Here is a 13436-nt window from a genome sequence, read left to right as displayed (position 1 = left end):
GTAACTCCCAACCCCCAGGACCGATTTCAACCAAATTGTGTACAGACATTCTCTATCCTCAGAGGAAGTTAACAAAGGGGTGGGATGGTCATGTAGAAAAGGGGAGGTGGTGGGAGGGGTTTTGTTCAGAAAACGAACAATTCTGTGTGTAACTTTCAACTCCAGGACCGATTTCAACCAAATTTTGTACACATATTCACTACGAGGAGGTAATCATATGGGAGGGATTTGGGAAAGGGGAGGGAGTCTGAGAGGGAGGGGTTTTGTTTAGAAAAACGGGCAATTCAAAGTAAATCATGAACCCCTGTACCGATTTCAACCAAATTTGGTACACACATTCTACATCATAAAGGAAAAGATAACAAAGGGGATGGGATGGTCATTGGAAAAAAGGGAGGGTATAGGGGAGGTGTTGTCTTTGGAAAACGAGCAACTCAGTGTAACTCCCAACCCCCAGGACCGATTTCAATCAAATTTTGTACACATATTCACTATGAGGAGCCGATCGTACAGGAGGAAATTTGGATAAGGGGGTGGTCTGAAGGAGGGTATTGTTCAGAAAACGGGCAATTTAGTGTAACTTCTGAACCCCTGTACCGATTTCAACCAAATTTGGTACACATATTTTCTATCCCTAGGAGAAGATAACAAAGGGGGTGAGAGGGCCGTTGAGAGAAGAGGAAGGGTAAAGGGAAAGCGGTTGTCTTTAGAAAACGGGCAATTCAGTGTAACTCCTGACCCCCAGGACCAATTCTAAGCAGATTAAATGATTAAATCATTCAACTCTATGATTAAAGATTATGATTAATGAATTATATTTTTTTGAAAATGATGACTGATAATGATTAATGATTAAATTCATTTTTGACAATAATTAACGATTATGAATAATAGATGAAAAAAACCGTTGGATTATGATTAACGATTACCGATCGTGATTAAATGTTGACACACTATGTGTATGGTTAATGATTAACGATCGATATGATTAATGATTGATGATTATGAATGATCAAATTGCATAGTGATCCATAATCGAGTAACCTTTATTCCAAATTTTAAAAGGTATGATAATTATATGATAATGATTCAAGATTAATAAATAAAAGCAAGGTATGCAATGATCCAATGTTCCAGCATAACTTCTGTACCCCTTTGCCCGATTTCAACCAAATTTGGAACAAACATTCTTTTCTTAAGAAGGCGAAGATGACGGGATCGATCAACTCAACACTTCATCGAAATCATGGTTTTGCCCAGAGAAAAGCAATGATTAAAGTGTTTCCTTCTGGACAGTAAATGTGATCATTTCTTTAAAATAGACGTTTTTCCGGAATAAAGGCATCGGTGTATGTTTTTCCTTCTTTAGAAATAGACGTTTGCCCGGAATAAAGCGATTTTGGGTTTGATCCCATTTTCAAAATCAGTCAATGTTTCCAAAAGCCTTCTTTTAATCAAATGATGAAATATCAATAAGAAAACACAATTATCCTTTTGACCTATTCCAATTCCGATGGTGAAAAAAACTGCGAATTAAACTGGCAACTCCGAGCAAGGCCGGGTACATAAAGCTAGTTAAAAAAAAGAAGAGATCGGCTAGTTTATAGTCATTTGAAAGTTTGAGGAATAATGATTTTCAATCGAAGGCGGCGCTGCGGGACGCACACCAACAAAGAAAACATAGGCGTAGTGATATTCCAGTCATGGGAGCTTGACACTTTACCGTGATATTTATTATAAATTACACACCCAATGGATTTGGCATTTGAGCGGGGAATTCACACGAAGAAAAGTTCATTTTGCGTTCATTATACGACTTGCTCTAACGTCAGAACTTCTTAGAGGAGTTGATTATGAGTTGGTCCAGAAAAAAAAAACAAAACATTTTGTTTATATTTAATTCCAATATTGAACCACATCATACCAACATTTGTTCATATTTTTTCGTCAATTGTAGAACTGTGTTTAATATTATGTTGACCAAGAGTATCGAAATAGCAATAATGTTTCCATAAGTGATCTTTTTGCCTTTCTCGTACAACTAAGTTGTACCGAAAGGCTATCATTTCACTCTGAAAACGAACTTTTTATAGAAGCCTCTGAGACCCATAGTATTATATACCAATCGACTTAGCTCGACGAGCTGAGCACATGTCTGTCTGTCCGTGTGTATGTAAGTGTATATGTGTGTGTGTATGTGTGTGCACAAAAGCTATAAAAAACATTAGACAACTTTTCGTAAAGAAATCCTTAACCGATTTTCTCGCAACAAGTTTCATTCGACAGGGGACAAAGCCTTGTTGATCACTATTGAATTTTATAACGATCGGTCAGTGCGTTTAAAAGTTATGAAGAAAATGGAACATCGGACCATATAAGGTTGGTGTCTTAACTAAATGCGAGAAAGGCACCACCAACGCTAGGTGGATTAATCTGGGTTTTTTTATATAATAGTAATTTCTTCTCGTGTGTGAATACAAGATTAATACTGAATTGAATTGCGCATCATACGGTATTAGGGTGGTTCAAAAAATCGATTTTGCTCCACAGTGCTCATCTGATTATTTACCATGTTGTGAGTGTCCTCTGAAAATTTGAGCTCATTTGGATTAAAACTGATTTAGCACAAGCCGTTTCAAGTTTGCATGCAAATTAGTATGGGGAAATTTATTTTTCCATTATACTGTTAATGACGCTTCCCCATCAAGCGCAGGTAAAAAGAAAACCTACATAGCTAAAAGGAATACTCAACAGCTTTCACTCAGTGAAAACCGCATCTCAATTAATCGTTCCAATAATTAGTAATCGAATTTAATCTATACCGTGGTTCTCTGGAGCTAATTGCATAACTCATCAACAGGCAACATTGCTGCTTGTGGCGTGAAAGATAGCACACACAAATTCAGGCTACTATGTTGCACTGCACATTTCAGTGATGCCCTCAAAGAAGTTTAACGATCATGACAAAAGATTCGCAACCTATCTTAAAATCGATTACTAATTATTGGGGCGGTTAATCAACATGCGATTTTCGTTGGGTGAAAGCTGTTGAGTATCCCTTTGAGCTATGTAGGTTTTCTTTTTACCTGCGCTTAATGGGGAAACGTCATCAACAGTATAATGAAAAAATAAATTTCCCCATACTAATTTGCATGCAAACTTGAAACGGCTTTTAATCCAAATGAGCTCAAATTTTCAGAGGACACTCAGAACATGGTAAAGAAACAGATGAGCACTGTGGAGCAAAATCGATTTTTTGAACCACCCTAATATATATATATATATATATATATATATATATATATATATATATATATATATATATATATATATATATATATATATATATATATATATATATATATATATATATATATATATATATATATATATATATATATATATATAAATAAAAAACACAATGAGTTTTTTTATGTTATTGCCGTCTAGGATAAATGGATCCAGGAAAGTATGTACACGGAAGAAATAAACTACCCAATAGTGAGTTTAATTCACCCAACCTCGAACATCCGTACGGGAAGCCAAAATTGAGTAAGTAGGGTCGAAGTAGTTTGCCTTTACTCCCATGTTAAAAAAGTACCCAACGGAAAATTTATTGACCCAAATTTAAGTTTAATTCACTCAATTTCGACCTCAGGTAATAAAACTCAAAATTGGCTTCCCGTATTGAACTGGCGTCGTTGGATTGTTTGGCTCTTTTGTTTTTGACAACAAAAGAAAGAGTGGATGAAAGCGAAGAGAAAAAATAACTCAAAAGTAAGTTTAAAAGTACTCATATTTGGGTACTTTTTTTCTTCCGTGTACGTTTAGCTCCTTCGAATGAAGAAGGTGATAGTGAAGTGGTCGAGCAAAACCGAAGTGACACAGAATCCTACGAAAGTGACGTTGAGATAATAGAACCCGACGAACACCCAGCTAAGCCGAATGAACGCCTACCTAATGTAGGACAGTGGTTGACTTGGCCCAACTTCTACTTGATAAACCTTGGGATAAATCAAATACTACGCGAGATGCCAATGACGAAGCAAATACTTCATGGGGTGGACTTACAGGTCACATGATGTCATCAGATCAAGCATCCACAATTCGACTAGAAGGCATTCCATCGTTTCCAAAGGACATTCCGGCAAGTGGAATGTGGGAAGCGTTCGACAACTTTATCGAAAAGTTCGAGATTGCCATCACATTGAATAACATAACGGACCCAACACGACAGGCAAAAATCTTGTACCTCGTAATAGGTGATAATCTACTAACAATAGTGCGTGCGGCCGGGTTACGTCCGAGCATTGGAGAACCAGACTGCTATCGTAAGATGGTGAAGAACATCTCTGAATACTTCCACAGTATGACGGACACGGCTGCCGAGCACGAGGCGTTCACCAAGATGAAACAAGCGAATGGTGAATCCACTATGGCGTTTCATGCTCGTTTAATGTCGAAAGTTCAACTATGTCGATACAGCTCCACAGACCAGGCTCGATTCGTCCGAACTCAACTATTCAACGGTATGACGGATCAGAAATTGGCGGACCAAGCAAGAACATTTGGGTTGGTAGCGGCTTACATCGTTCAAGCAGCGACAAGGAAAGATGCGTTTGCAGGAGAGAGAAATACCAATACCCTACCGGAATCAGCTGTACAGCTTCTAAGTCAACCCGAGAAACCTGTGTTTCAGAGAAGCCTTCAGAAAAGCGTCAAAGAAAACCAATTTTCTGGAAACAATCAACGACGATACACCGAACAACCTTCCCGCTATCAAAACAGCCCTTATAAGGAACGCAATACCCCCGCTGGAAGACCCCTACTTGGAAAACGAGGACGTTGCTCGAGGTGCGATCGACCACACTTATGGCAATTTTGTGTGCAAGTTGTACTCCACAGCATCCGAATGAACTTCGCTTTGGTCTGAGTGAATATACAATGATGAGGCAATTATTTTTCACCAGGACATAAATAATATTTTCAAAATTATAATTATTTTCTAATTAGTGTTGATGAGAGCGTAAATATTTAAAATGCATATAAGTACTAAGAGCACGACGCATTTGCTTTTGTAATAAACAATGGTTGATACATGAGACGTAAATCAGTCTCTTCAGGAATAAATAAGAAGTTTAAAACAGACAGTAGAAACTTGGAGTAAAAAACAACAAAAAGATTCCTCTTCAACATTTCTGAGCTTCTTGGGCCATTATCACCTATCAGAATGGTTAACGTAGAAAAAAGGCAATATAGGACTTTTCAGTGTAAAAAACTCACTTCTAGGGGGATCGATCGTCTGACCACGCACTTAAAAACCGATCCGAATCATACTTGGGTGTGACTAACATAAAAATAGATATGTAATATGAATGAAATTGATTCAGTTCTAAATTTGTGGCGGTCAGTCCCCCAATTATTAATAACCGAAACTCCAGATCGTGACCACCAACTCGAACTACATTCAACGATAGATAATGTGACAATATCCTGTGTTGAATACAACATGTCCCATCGAAATCGGCTGAAATACGTATTCTATCAACGATAAACACGTTTGCGTAACGCGACACCATTTGCAGAACACTGTTTGTCGATAAGCGTAACGCGGCGGTGTTGATATCAATTCAGTAATTTTCCTTATAATCTCCGTTTTTCCCGCGATTTTAATTCACATCCTTATTTCTGTTGATGTATACGAGAAATGCTTAGAATAAATCGAGACTCTAAACCGTATACCAGAGCTAAAAAACGCACTTGCATTTCAAAATGCGAAAAAGTGCAATTCAGCGATGGTGTCGCGTTACGAAATGCAGCGCGTTATATTTATCATATTCAAAGCGAAAAATCTCAAAATGAATATTCTATCAGAAAGGAAATTTGATGAGGATAATTTCACACCTGTTTAATCATATGTCCTCGAAGCTAATTTTCGAATGCAGATCTAATTTCTCGCTGAAAGTCGGCTCCTCATGGTGTCGCGTTACGCTGGAATGTGTCATGCACTTATAAGCCGCGCAGCCGAATTTTTTTTTAATTTAAGAGGGTTTGAACAAACATTTTTTCTAAAACATGTGTCTCTAAGCGGGGGCTTGGCCGCCACTGCGGCAGGCTATAGTTGGCTGGACACGCTGTTTATGTATCAGAAGAGCGTCAAGCGAAGAAAATATTCAGTAAAGAATTCAACACTCAAAAAAATAACATCGAAAGGTGTCATAATTATAACAATTCAACAGACAGTCTAAGTGACTATTTAAACCAACATTCATACATTTATTCAAAGGGTAATCAAATATACACCATGTTTTGGGATTTTAAGGATTTCTGCTGAGATTTCAGCAAAAGTGATTTTTTGGTCAATGAGGTTCGGATACTATGAACTAATTGTAATGAAAAGCAAGTTTCTCCTTCTTCTTCTTATTGGCATAACATCGGGATCGTAATCATGAAGCTAACACAATGATACTTTTATGCCCAGGAAAGCCGAGACAATTTCGAAAATCGCCTAGACCGGCACCTTTAATCGAACCCAGCCACCCTCAGCATGGTTTTGCTTTATAGCCGCGCATCTTACCGCTAGGCTTCACCAGAAAAACCAAAAGAGCCTATTAATTCAATATGTATCTAATATGCTTCGTTCTACCACTCGGGATATTCTTGCACATTCTCCAGCGTGCCATTATTACTGAGAATGCACGCGTAAAATCGTGAGTATCAATGCGTTGAAACTATTATATGAGTTTGTTTCAATTCACGCGCAGCATCATTTTTCATCAACGTAGGACGAGGACAAACGCGAGAGACTTTGTATCTTGCCCATCAACAGTACGTGCTGCTGCTGCCGCAATGCTGAGAGAGGTATACAAAAAGGAACACAAACGCCCAGACATTGATGGAGACCTAAGCCCGATGAAGCAAAACAAAATGCACACTGCGCCTTCTTCGTTATTAAATTCTCAGATTACGGCCATGCGAGGCTTTAGTAAGACAGAGACTGTCGGTCTGGTCGGATAAGCTAACCGCGTGCGCGCAGCAAATCTCCGGGCGTGCTTAGGGACTCCAAGCTGAAACAGAGTTGAGCTCGCGTCGCGCGAATAACCCTTTGAATAAACGCAAAAAAACGTGAGGCATTTTTGCAAAAAAAAAATTGACGTCTTCCGCGTTTCGTCAGAGAAAATTGCAGGTTTTTGTGATCAGCGTCGACTTCAGTAGTACCCAAAATTGATTTGGTACAGTGCAGTTGAGGTCGAAAACGAAATAGAGAAGAGTTCACATTGCAAGTTCAGTAGAGAAGGTTTTGCTTTGGAATTTAATTGAGTGCTGATTGCTGAGTGTTTAGAAATAATTATAAGCTCCAGCCCTAGTTGAAAACGATTCGATCGTGTGCCGATCTCACGAACGGTCTTGAAAATCCTGACCGTGGACGGAGTTTGTGCAACAAGTTTAAGTGCAATTGCAGATCTCAACGTTAAGCGCGGCCTTAGAGTGAGGATAGCGAAAAATGGGAAAATTGCAGAATAGGTTTTGCTTAGTGCCAGTGATGATTGTGGTGATTAGTGCAATTGCTTGTCAAGCGAATCAGCATTCCAACAGTGATTATAGCGAAAATCTGAAACAGCAGCATTCAACAAAACAGCAAGCTCACCGTCATCATCATCAACATCACCAGCATCACAAGCTGGACTCGGTGTCCTTAGGCAGCAGGAATTCCTCTCGTTACTCTCTAATTACGGGTAGTAGCAGCACCGGAAACAATTACTACCAACCGCCAACAAATAATTATCACTATCAATTCCACAATACCGGCAGTACTGATCAAAGACCCCATTCTCAACACCATAATCAACATCACCAACCTAGTAGACCTTCGGTAGTAACGCAGCATAATGTCCGCCGGCTGGACAATCCTGGTAACCGGGGTAAATACGGTGGTCCGTCGAAACCCCCGAAAACTAATAATTCTGGCAACACTGCCGGATTGCGACCGGTGAAGCGAATGCTGAAGAACAACAACCATCATCCCAGAAACATAACCGGGTAAGTTATGATCCCATTTGGGCTTCAAATACAGAAGCCGACAGTCACCGGTCATGCATGCACCGCCACACACATATGGTTGCCGGTCAACTTTGCGAAGAATTTGTTTTTGTTTTGACACACCGCACTGACTGGAGGCCGGAGGCGATGACTTGTGGTCGAGCAGGTTTCACTCACTGCTTCCCAACTGTCCGTCGACCACTGAAGAGGTTTAAAACCCATGGCAATATGTCTTAACTCTCAACAGTGCAGAACGCGTGCGGCTGCTGATGTGTTTTAGTCTGCTAATTTAAAGCGGACTAAAAGATGAGGTTGATACCGTTTTTACTCAAATCCTGAACATGTGTCATATTCCGTACTCTCGCAGTTAAATGGCCATTTAAACTTTATTCGTGTAACTCTGCCGGAATGATCTTTAATTAATTCTAATCTTAAACCTACGTACGGAAAACCGTTGACAATTTTAGTTTCATGGCACTAAACCATCTGTGTTCGGAAATATGTGTCATGATCGGGATTTGAATCAAAACGGTACACAGTCTAGGAGAAGATTAATGTAAGAGTCGATCATTAATTGCTCTAAGCTACAGGGGTGAAGAGGGTAAATTCCTAGCAAAATTGCTTCGCGATTAGTTTTGCTGGGGATTTCCTACCACTGGTTGAGGTTGACTGGAAGAAGAATTGTTAGACTCGCAATTTATTTTGAAAAAATGAATCATATGTTTCATACAATCCAATAGATATGATTCGCCAAGCACAAATATATAATAAGATCCTTCGAATATTTGTTGAAATTGTGAATCGAAATTTAACACTTTAGACGCTAATCTTTATCTTTAGAGTGCTTGCGTTGTTTTGGCAACTGTAAATTACAAAATGATTTGATTATCTAATTTTAGTGTGTTTTTGCGAACCAGAGTACTGGAAGGAATTGGGTCAGCTCAAATAGATTATTTCGGAAGACACCGACACTGACTGGTGGCGAGTTAAATTTGTTGGACGCGAGATGATTTTTATAGGGTGTTCAATTGCTACCTGGTAGCTTAGTTTGGCAAGGTTGAACCCGTCCCTACGTTTCCCCTACTACGACACAGATCCATAATGGTCTAGTCTATGATGGTCATTTGAACATTCTGTGCAGTAGTTAGGCCTTGTGTTGGTTTCTTTTTCTTCTTATTGGCATTACATCCCCCACTAGGAAAATGCTACCTCGCAGCTTAGTGTTGTCCAAACTGTTCCACAGTTATTAACTGCAAGATTTCTAAGGCATGTTACCATTTTGTATATCGTGAGGCTAATACGTTGATACTTTTATGCCGAGGGAAGACCGGACCGGGAATCGAACCCAACCACCTTCAGCATGGTATTGCTTTGTAGCCGCGCATCTTATCGCACGGCTATAGAAAGACCCAAGGGTTTCTTTTTTTTCTCAAAATTTGCAGTTTCCCCATCATTATCGTTTGAGTAATGCTTCCGATAGTTTGCAATTTAAAGTCGTGTTCTAGTCGTCGCAAAATGGTTAAGATACTGAATTTGTCTTCGGTGAAATACGTTAGACATACATTGCGTATTCGTCTATGTATCATCTTGAATATGGTATCGTTGAAAATAAGTAGTTAGTTGCTTACCAAGGCGAGTTCCAATAGATTTCCTTCCCAACTAACATACTATTCCTTTTCAGAGCGCTCATGGAGATGCAGAGGATTCTTTGGTCTTTTGTAGCAATAAGTGACGAACTAATGTTCTTCTCTTTATCCTAATTGGCTATGAGGAAGTGGCCGGCATGGTTACTTGACACTTGAAGGGCTACAGCGCTACAGCCCAGGATCGAGTCTAGTAGAGAAGGATACGCCGAATGAAGTATCCTTCTCTACTGGACTCGATCCTGGGCCAATCGCTTCCAGTCGCTCTGAACGTTGAACGCCTTCAGGTCCTCTTCAACTGCAAAAAGCAATCGTGTTCGCGGCCTTCCACGAAGCCTATGCAGGGTTGTTACGGAGATTTTTTTTTTCCGCGCCAAATCCGTGCCGACTAAAATCAAATCTGCGTCATTTCCGCGCGACATGAAATCCATACCGCGCTAAATCCGTGCGCCTTAGAACTAAATTCTTAGCAAATACACGTAAATATAATTTTTTATTACAATTTGCTGAACGTCTTCTCTTCAAGTTTGTTAGTTATAATATTACTGATTTAAAATATGAGTTTTAAACTGCAACTTTATATTTGCAACAAATTAAATATAGGGTAAAAGTTCCGATAGTCGTGGGTGTTCCTATAGTTGCGGTAGTGCGGTTTGCAGGGAATCAACAAATTAAACGCAGTAACCCACATTACCAGTCAATAAGTTGACCTGTCATAACACGACAGAGACAAAAACAACATTGGAATTCCATTTAAACTGGTAAAGTATCTTTAAAATACTTTATTTTTTTCTCTCCCTTGCACCAATAGTTGCGGTAGTGTACCAATAGTTGCGAATCCCAAATAAAACCTATGGCATTCGCAACTATAGGAACACGAATAAAAAAATACCGCAACTATTGGAACACTGCACCAATAATTGGAGGATTGATTTCAGGTAACAAAAAGAGATTTTGATGGAATTATGGCCCGCTCTGGATAAAATTGAAGTAATGAGCTTTCGGATGCACTCTCAAGGTAAGGGAAATGAAATATAAATTACAAGTAATCGAGAAATTAGTGTTGGAACGTGCTTAGTTCCTCCACTATTGGGTCTTTTACCCTAGGACTAAAAAACCTGCAGTTATTATTACAGCCCTTTTAGATGGCTCTATTCACCACTAAAAGTACTGAAGCTAAGTGAACAAAAACGAAACAGCCAAAACTACATATTTCAAAGAGCACTGCTTTTTAGACGAGATGTTGGATTTGGCAAGTTTTGTTCCTTTATTTTCAGTGGATTTTTTGTTCACCGAACTTTATAAAATTCGACACAAGATGCATTGATATGCAAAGAATCTTCAGGTCAGATTTGATCATAATTGATCATTAGATAAACTTGTCAAATAATAAAAAATCTGCCAAAACCATAATTTTACTGAAGTAATAAATTATGCAACCTTGTTGTAATTATTGATCACAAGACAAACTTGTGTAGAGATTAGGAAATTGACAATGCAGCCCCGTATTTGAAACAAAACTTTTGTAAAACAATTATATGAATTCGTAGCAAAAAAACCCAGATTAATCCACCTAACGGTGATGGTGCCTTTCTCGCGCAAAAAGGTAATAAATGTAGCCTTTACGCTTACACCTCGATGATGTACAAGAAAGGCAAAACAGTTACACCGTCTAATGTTATGATAGAAAATTTACACTAGTAGACGACAGATGGCGCTGCCAAAAGTTTCTCGAATTTCCTATGTTCGAATTTTGACTTTCGGACAATTTAATAGTACTATGAAACTGAACGAAGAGCATACTTACGCCTAAATGCGTGCAACACGAGCATCTTTATAGTGCGATAAAACTCCTAATGGGAAGCCACGGATAAAATATTCATAGATGCAAGGCATTTTTCATAACACATTATTGTTCTATGTGACTATGTCTCATCACTATTTTAATATTATCTATTTTTTGCAATTTGCAATTATTATGAAATTCAATAGTGATCAACAGCGTTTTAGTCTCTGTCGGATGCAACTTGTTGCAAGAAAATCGGTTAAGAGTTTCTATGTGAAAATTTGGCTAATGTTTTTTATGGCATTTTGTGCACACACACGCACACACATACACACGCACACGGACAGACAGACATTTGTTCAGCTCATCGAGCTGAGTCGAATGGTATATAACACTATGGGTCTCCGGGACTTTTATCAAAAGTTCGAATTTGGAGTGAAATGATAGCCTTTCGGTACAACTTAGTTGTACGAGAAAGGCAAAAAACAAATAATACAAAATCTAACATAGTTGATCAGCCAGCGTAATTTCTTCAGAAATTCCAGAAGATATTTTCAAAAATTTCTGCAGAAATTTCTTCGAGAATTTGGCAGAATAATTTGCGTAAACTTTAACAAAAAATAGTCCATTATTTGTGCGTTATTTCTTCTTCAATTCTTGTAACACGTTTCTATAGGAATTCATGTGGGATTCCGACAACATGTTTAGTGGACATTAATTCGCAATTTGACCGCAAATGACCGTTTTTACTAAAATATCAGAGAATATCTGCGAAAGTTCCTCCGAGAATTTCTGCAGAAATTTATCATTCGTGCGCCGATTCCTCCCAGAAATCAATGCGGTTAATCCTCCTGCATCACCCTGCTTCAGGTAACAAATGATGTCGATATTTCATCCGCAACCGTTACACTTGATTTCGATCCGTCCAAAGTTACAAGAATCAGCCGTATCAGTTTCGCCGGAAAACCATGTTCTAGCATAATTTGTGATAATTCATTCGACATCGTTATTGGTCTTGAATTAAAGACGCAGACGATTCCAAAATTTATTACATTATAAAAAACCTGACAGACTGCAACGAACGCACCAATCATCTTCGACTATGCCCTGTCTGGACGATCGCTCACTCGCGTTCAGCACATTAAGGATCTTGGCGTTATCCTGGATAGCGGACTGACGTACAGACCTCACTACGATGACATTGTAGCCCGAGCTAATTGTCAATTGGGTTTTATTTTAAAAATTGCCGGCGAATTCCGTGATCCGTTATGCTTTAGATCACTGTACTGTTCCCTTGTGCGATCAATACTGGAATCATCCGCTGTTGTTTGGTGCCCTTTCCAAGCCACATGGATCGCTAGAACGGAAGCCGTTCAACGGATTTTCCTAGGATACGCTCTTCGATCCCTAAGGTGGCGTGATCCGACGAATTTGCCACCGTACGAGGAGCGGTGTCGGTGTCACTCAAGCTACATTTGCTGGAAAGCTGCTAACGGATCACATCGATTATCTAGCACTACTGTCGCAGTTAAATCTATATGCACCTGAAAGACCTCTTCGTCAACGTCTATTTTTGCTCCTAGAATCACAGACTAGCAACTATACACTACACGAACCAATTCGATCCATCAGTCGACGCTTCAACGAATTCTTCGATATTCTTTACTTTAATTTATCAGTTGACGTGTTTCGTCATCGGTTACTAGACTTTTTCCGTACCGCTGACCGTAACCAATTAGTTTAAGTAATATTCATTTGTTGTTTCCCGGCCAATCACGACTGGCAACTACAGTGTACAGTGTACAGTCAATCAAGCTGAACTAAACATTATCGTTTGAGTCGTGTTTGCATCAAACTAAAGAAGCTAAAAAAGTTTGTAACGGGAGTTCGACTGATCGTAATCAACCGATATTTTTTCCCCAACGTTTCGACCACTTTTCGGGTCTTCTTCAGGGAACGATAACACT

The 13436-nt window shown here is 39.1% G+C and overlaps 2 protein-coding genes across 3 annotated transcripts in view; one reads left to right on the top strand and one right to left on the bottom strand.

Moving 5' to 3' along the window:
* Positions 1-13436, bottom strand: part of LOC134209110 (G-protein coupled receptor 52) — a 241358-nt gene that overhangs the window by 183119 nt on the left and 44803 nt on the right. The window lies entirely within an intron of this gene.
* Positions 6973-13436, top strand: part of LOC134209109 (uncharacterized) — a 74492-nt gene continuing 68028 nt past the window's right edge. The window contains exon 1 of one of the 2 annotated variants that reach the window (XM_062685088.1): positions 6973-8040. In XM_062685088.1, the coding sequence (XP_062541072.1) occupies positions 7505-8040 (536 nt within the window). In that variant the 5' untranslated portion in view covers positions 6973-7504. The remainder of the gene's footprint in view (positions 8041-13436) is intronic. The other variant, XR_009978719.1, reaches the window with a different exon arrangement.

Source organism: Armigeres subalbatus, chromosome 2 (genome assembly GCF_024139115.2).
Source record: "Armigeres subalbatus isolate Guangzhou_Male chromosome 2, GZ_Asu_2, whole genome shotgun sequence".
Taxonomy (NCBI): Eukaryota; Metazoa; Arthropoda; class Insecta; order Diptera; family Culicidae; genus Armigeres; species Armigeres subalbatus.
Note: the sequence above shows the minus strand (reverse complement) of the source record. Positions and strands in the feature narration are given on the sequence as shown.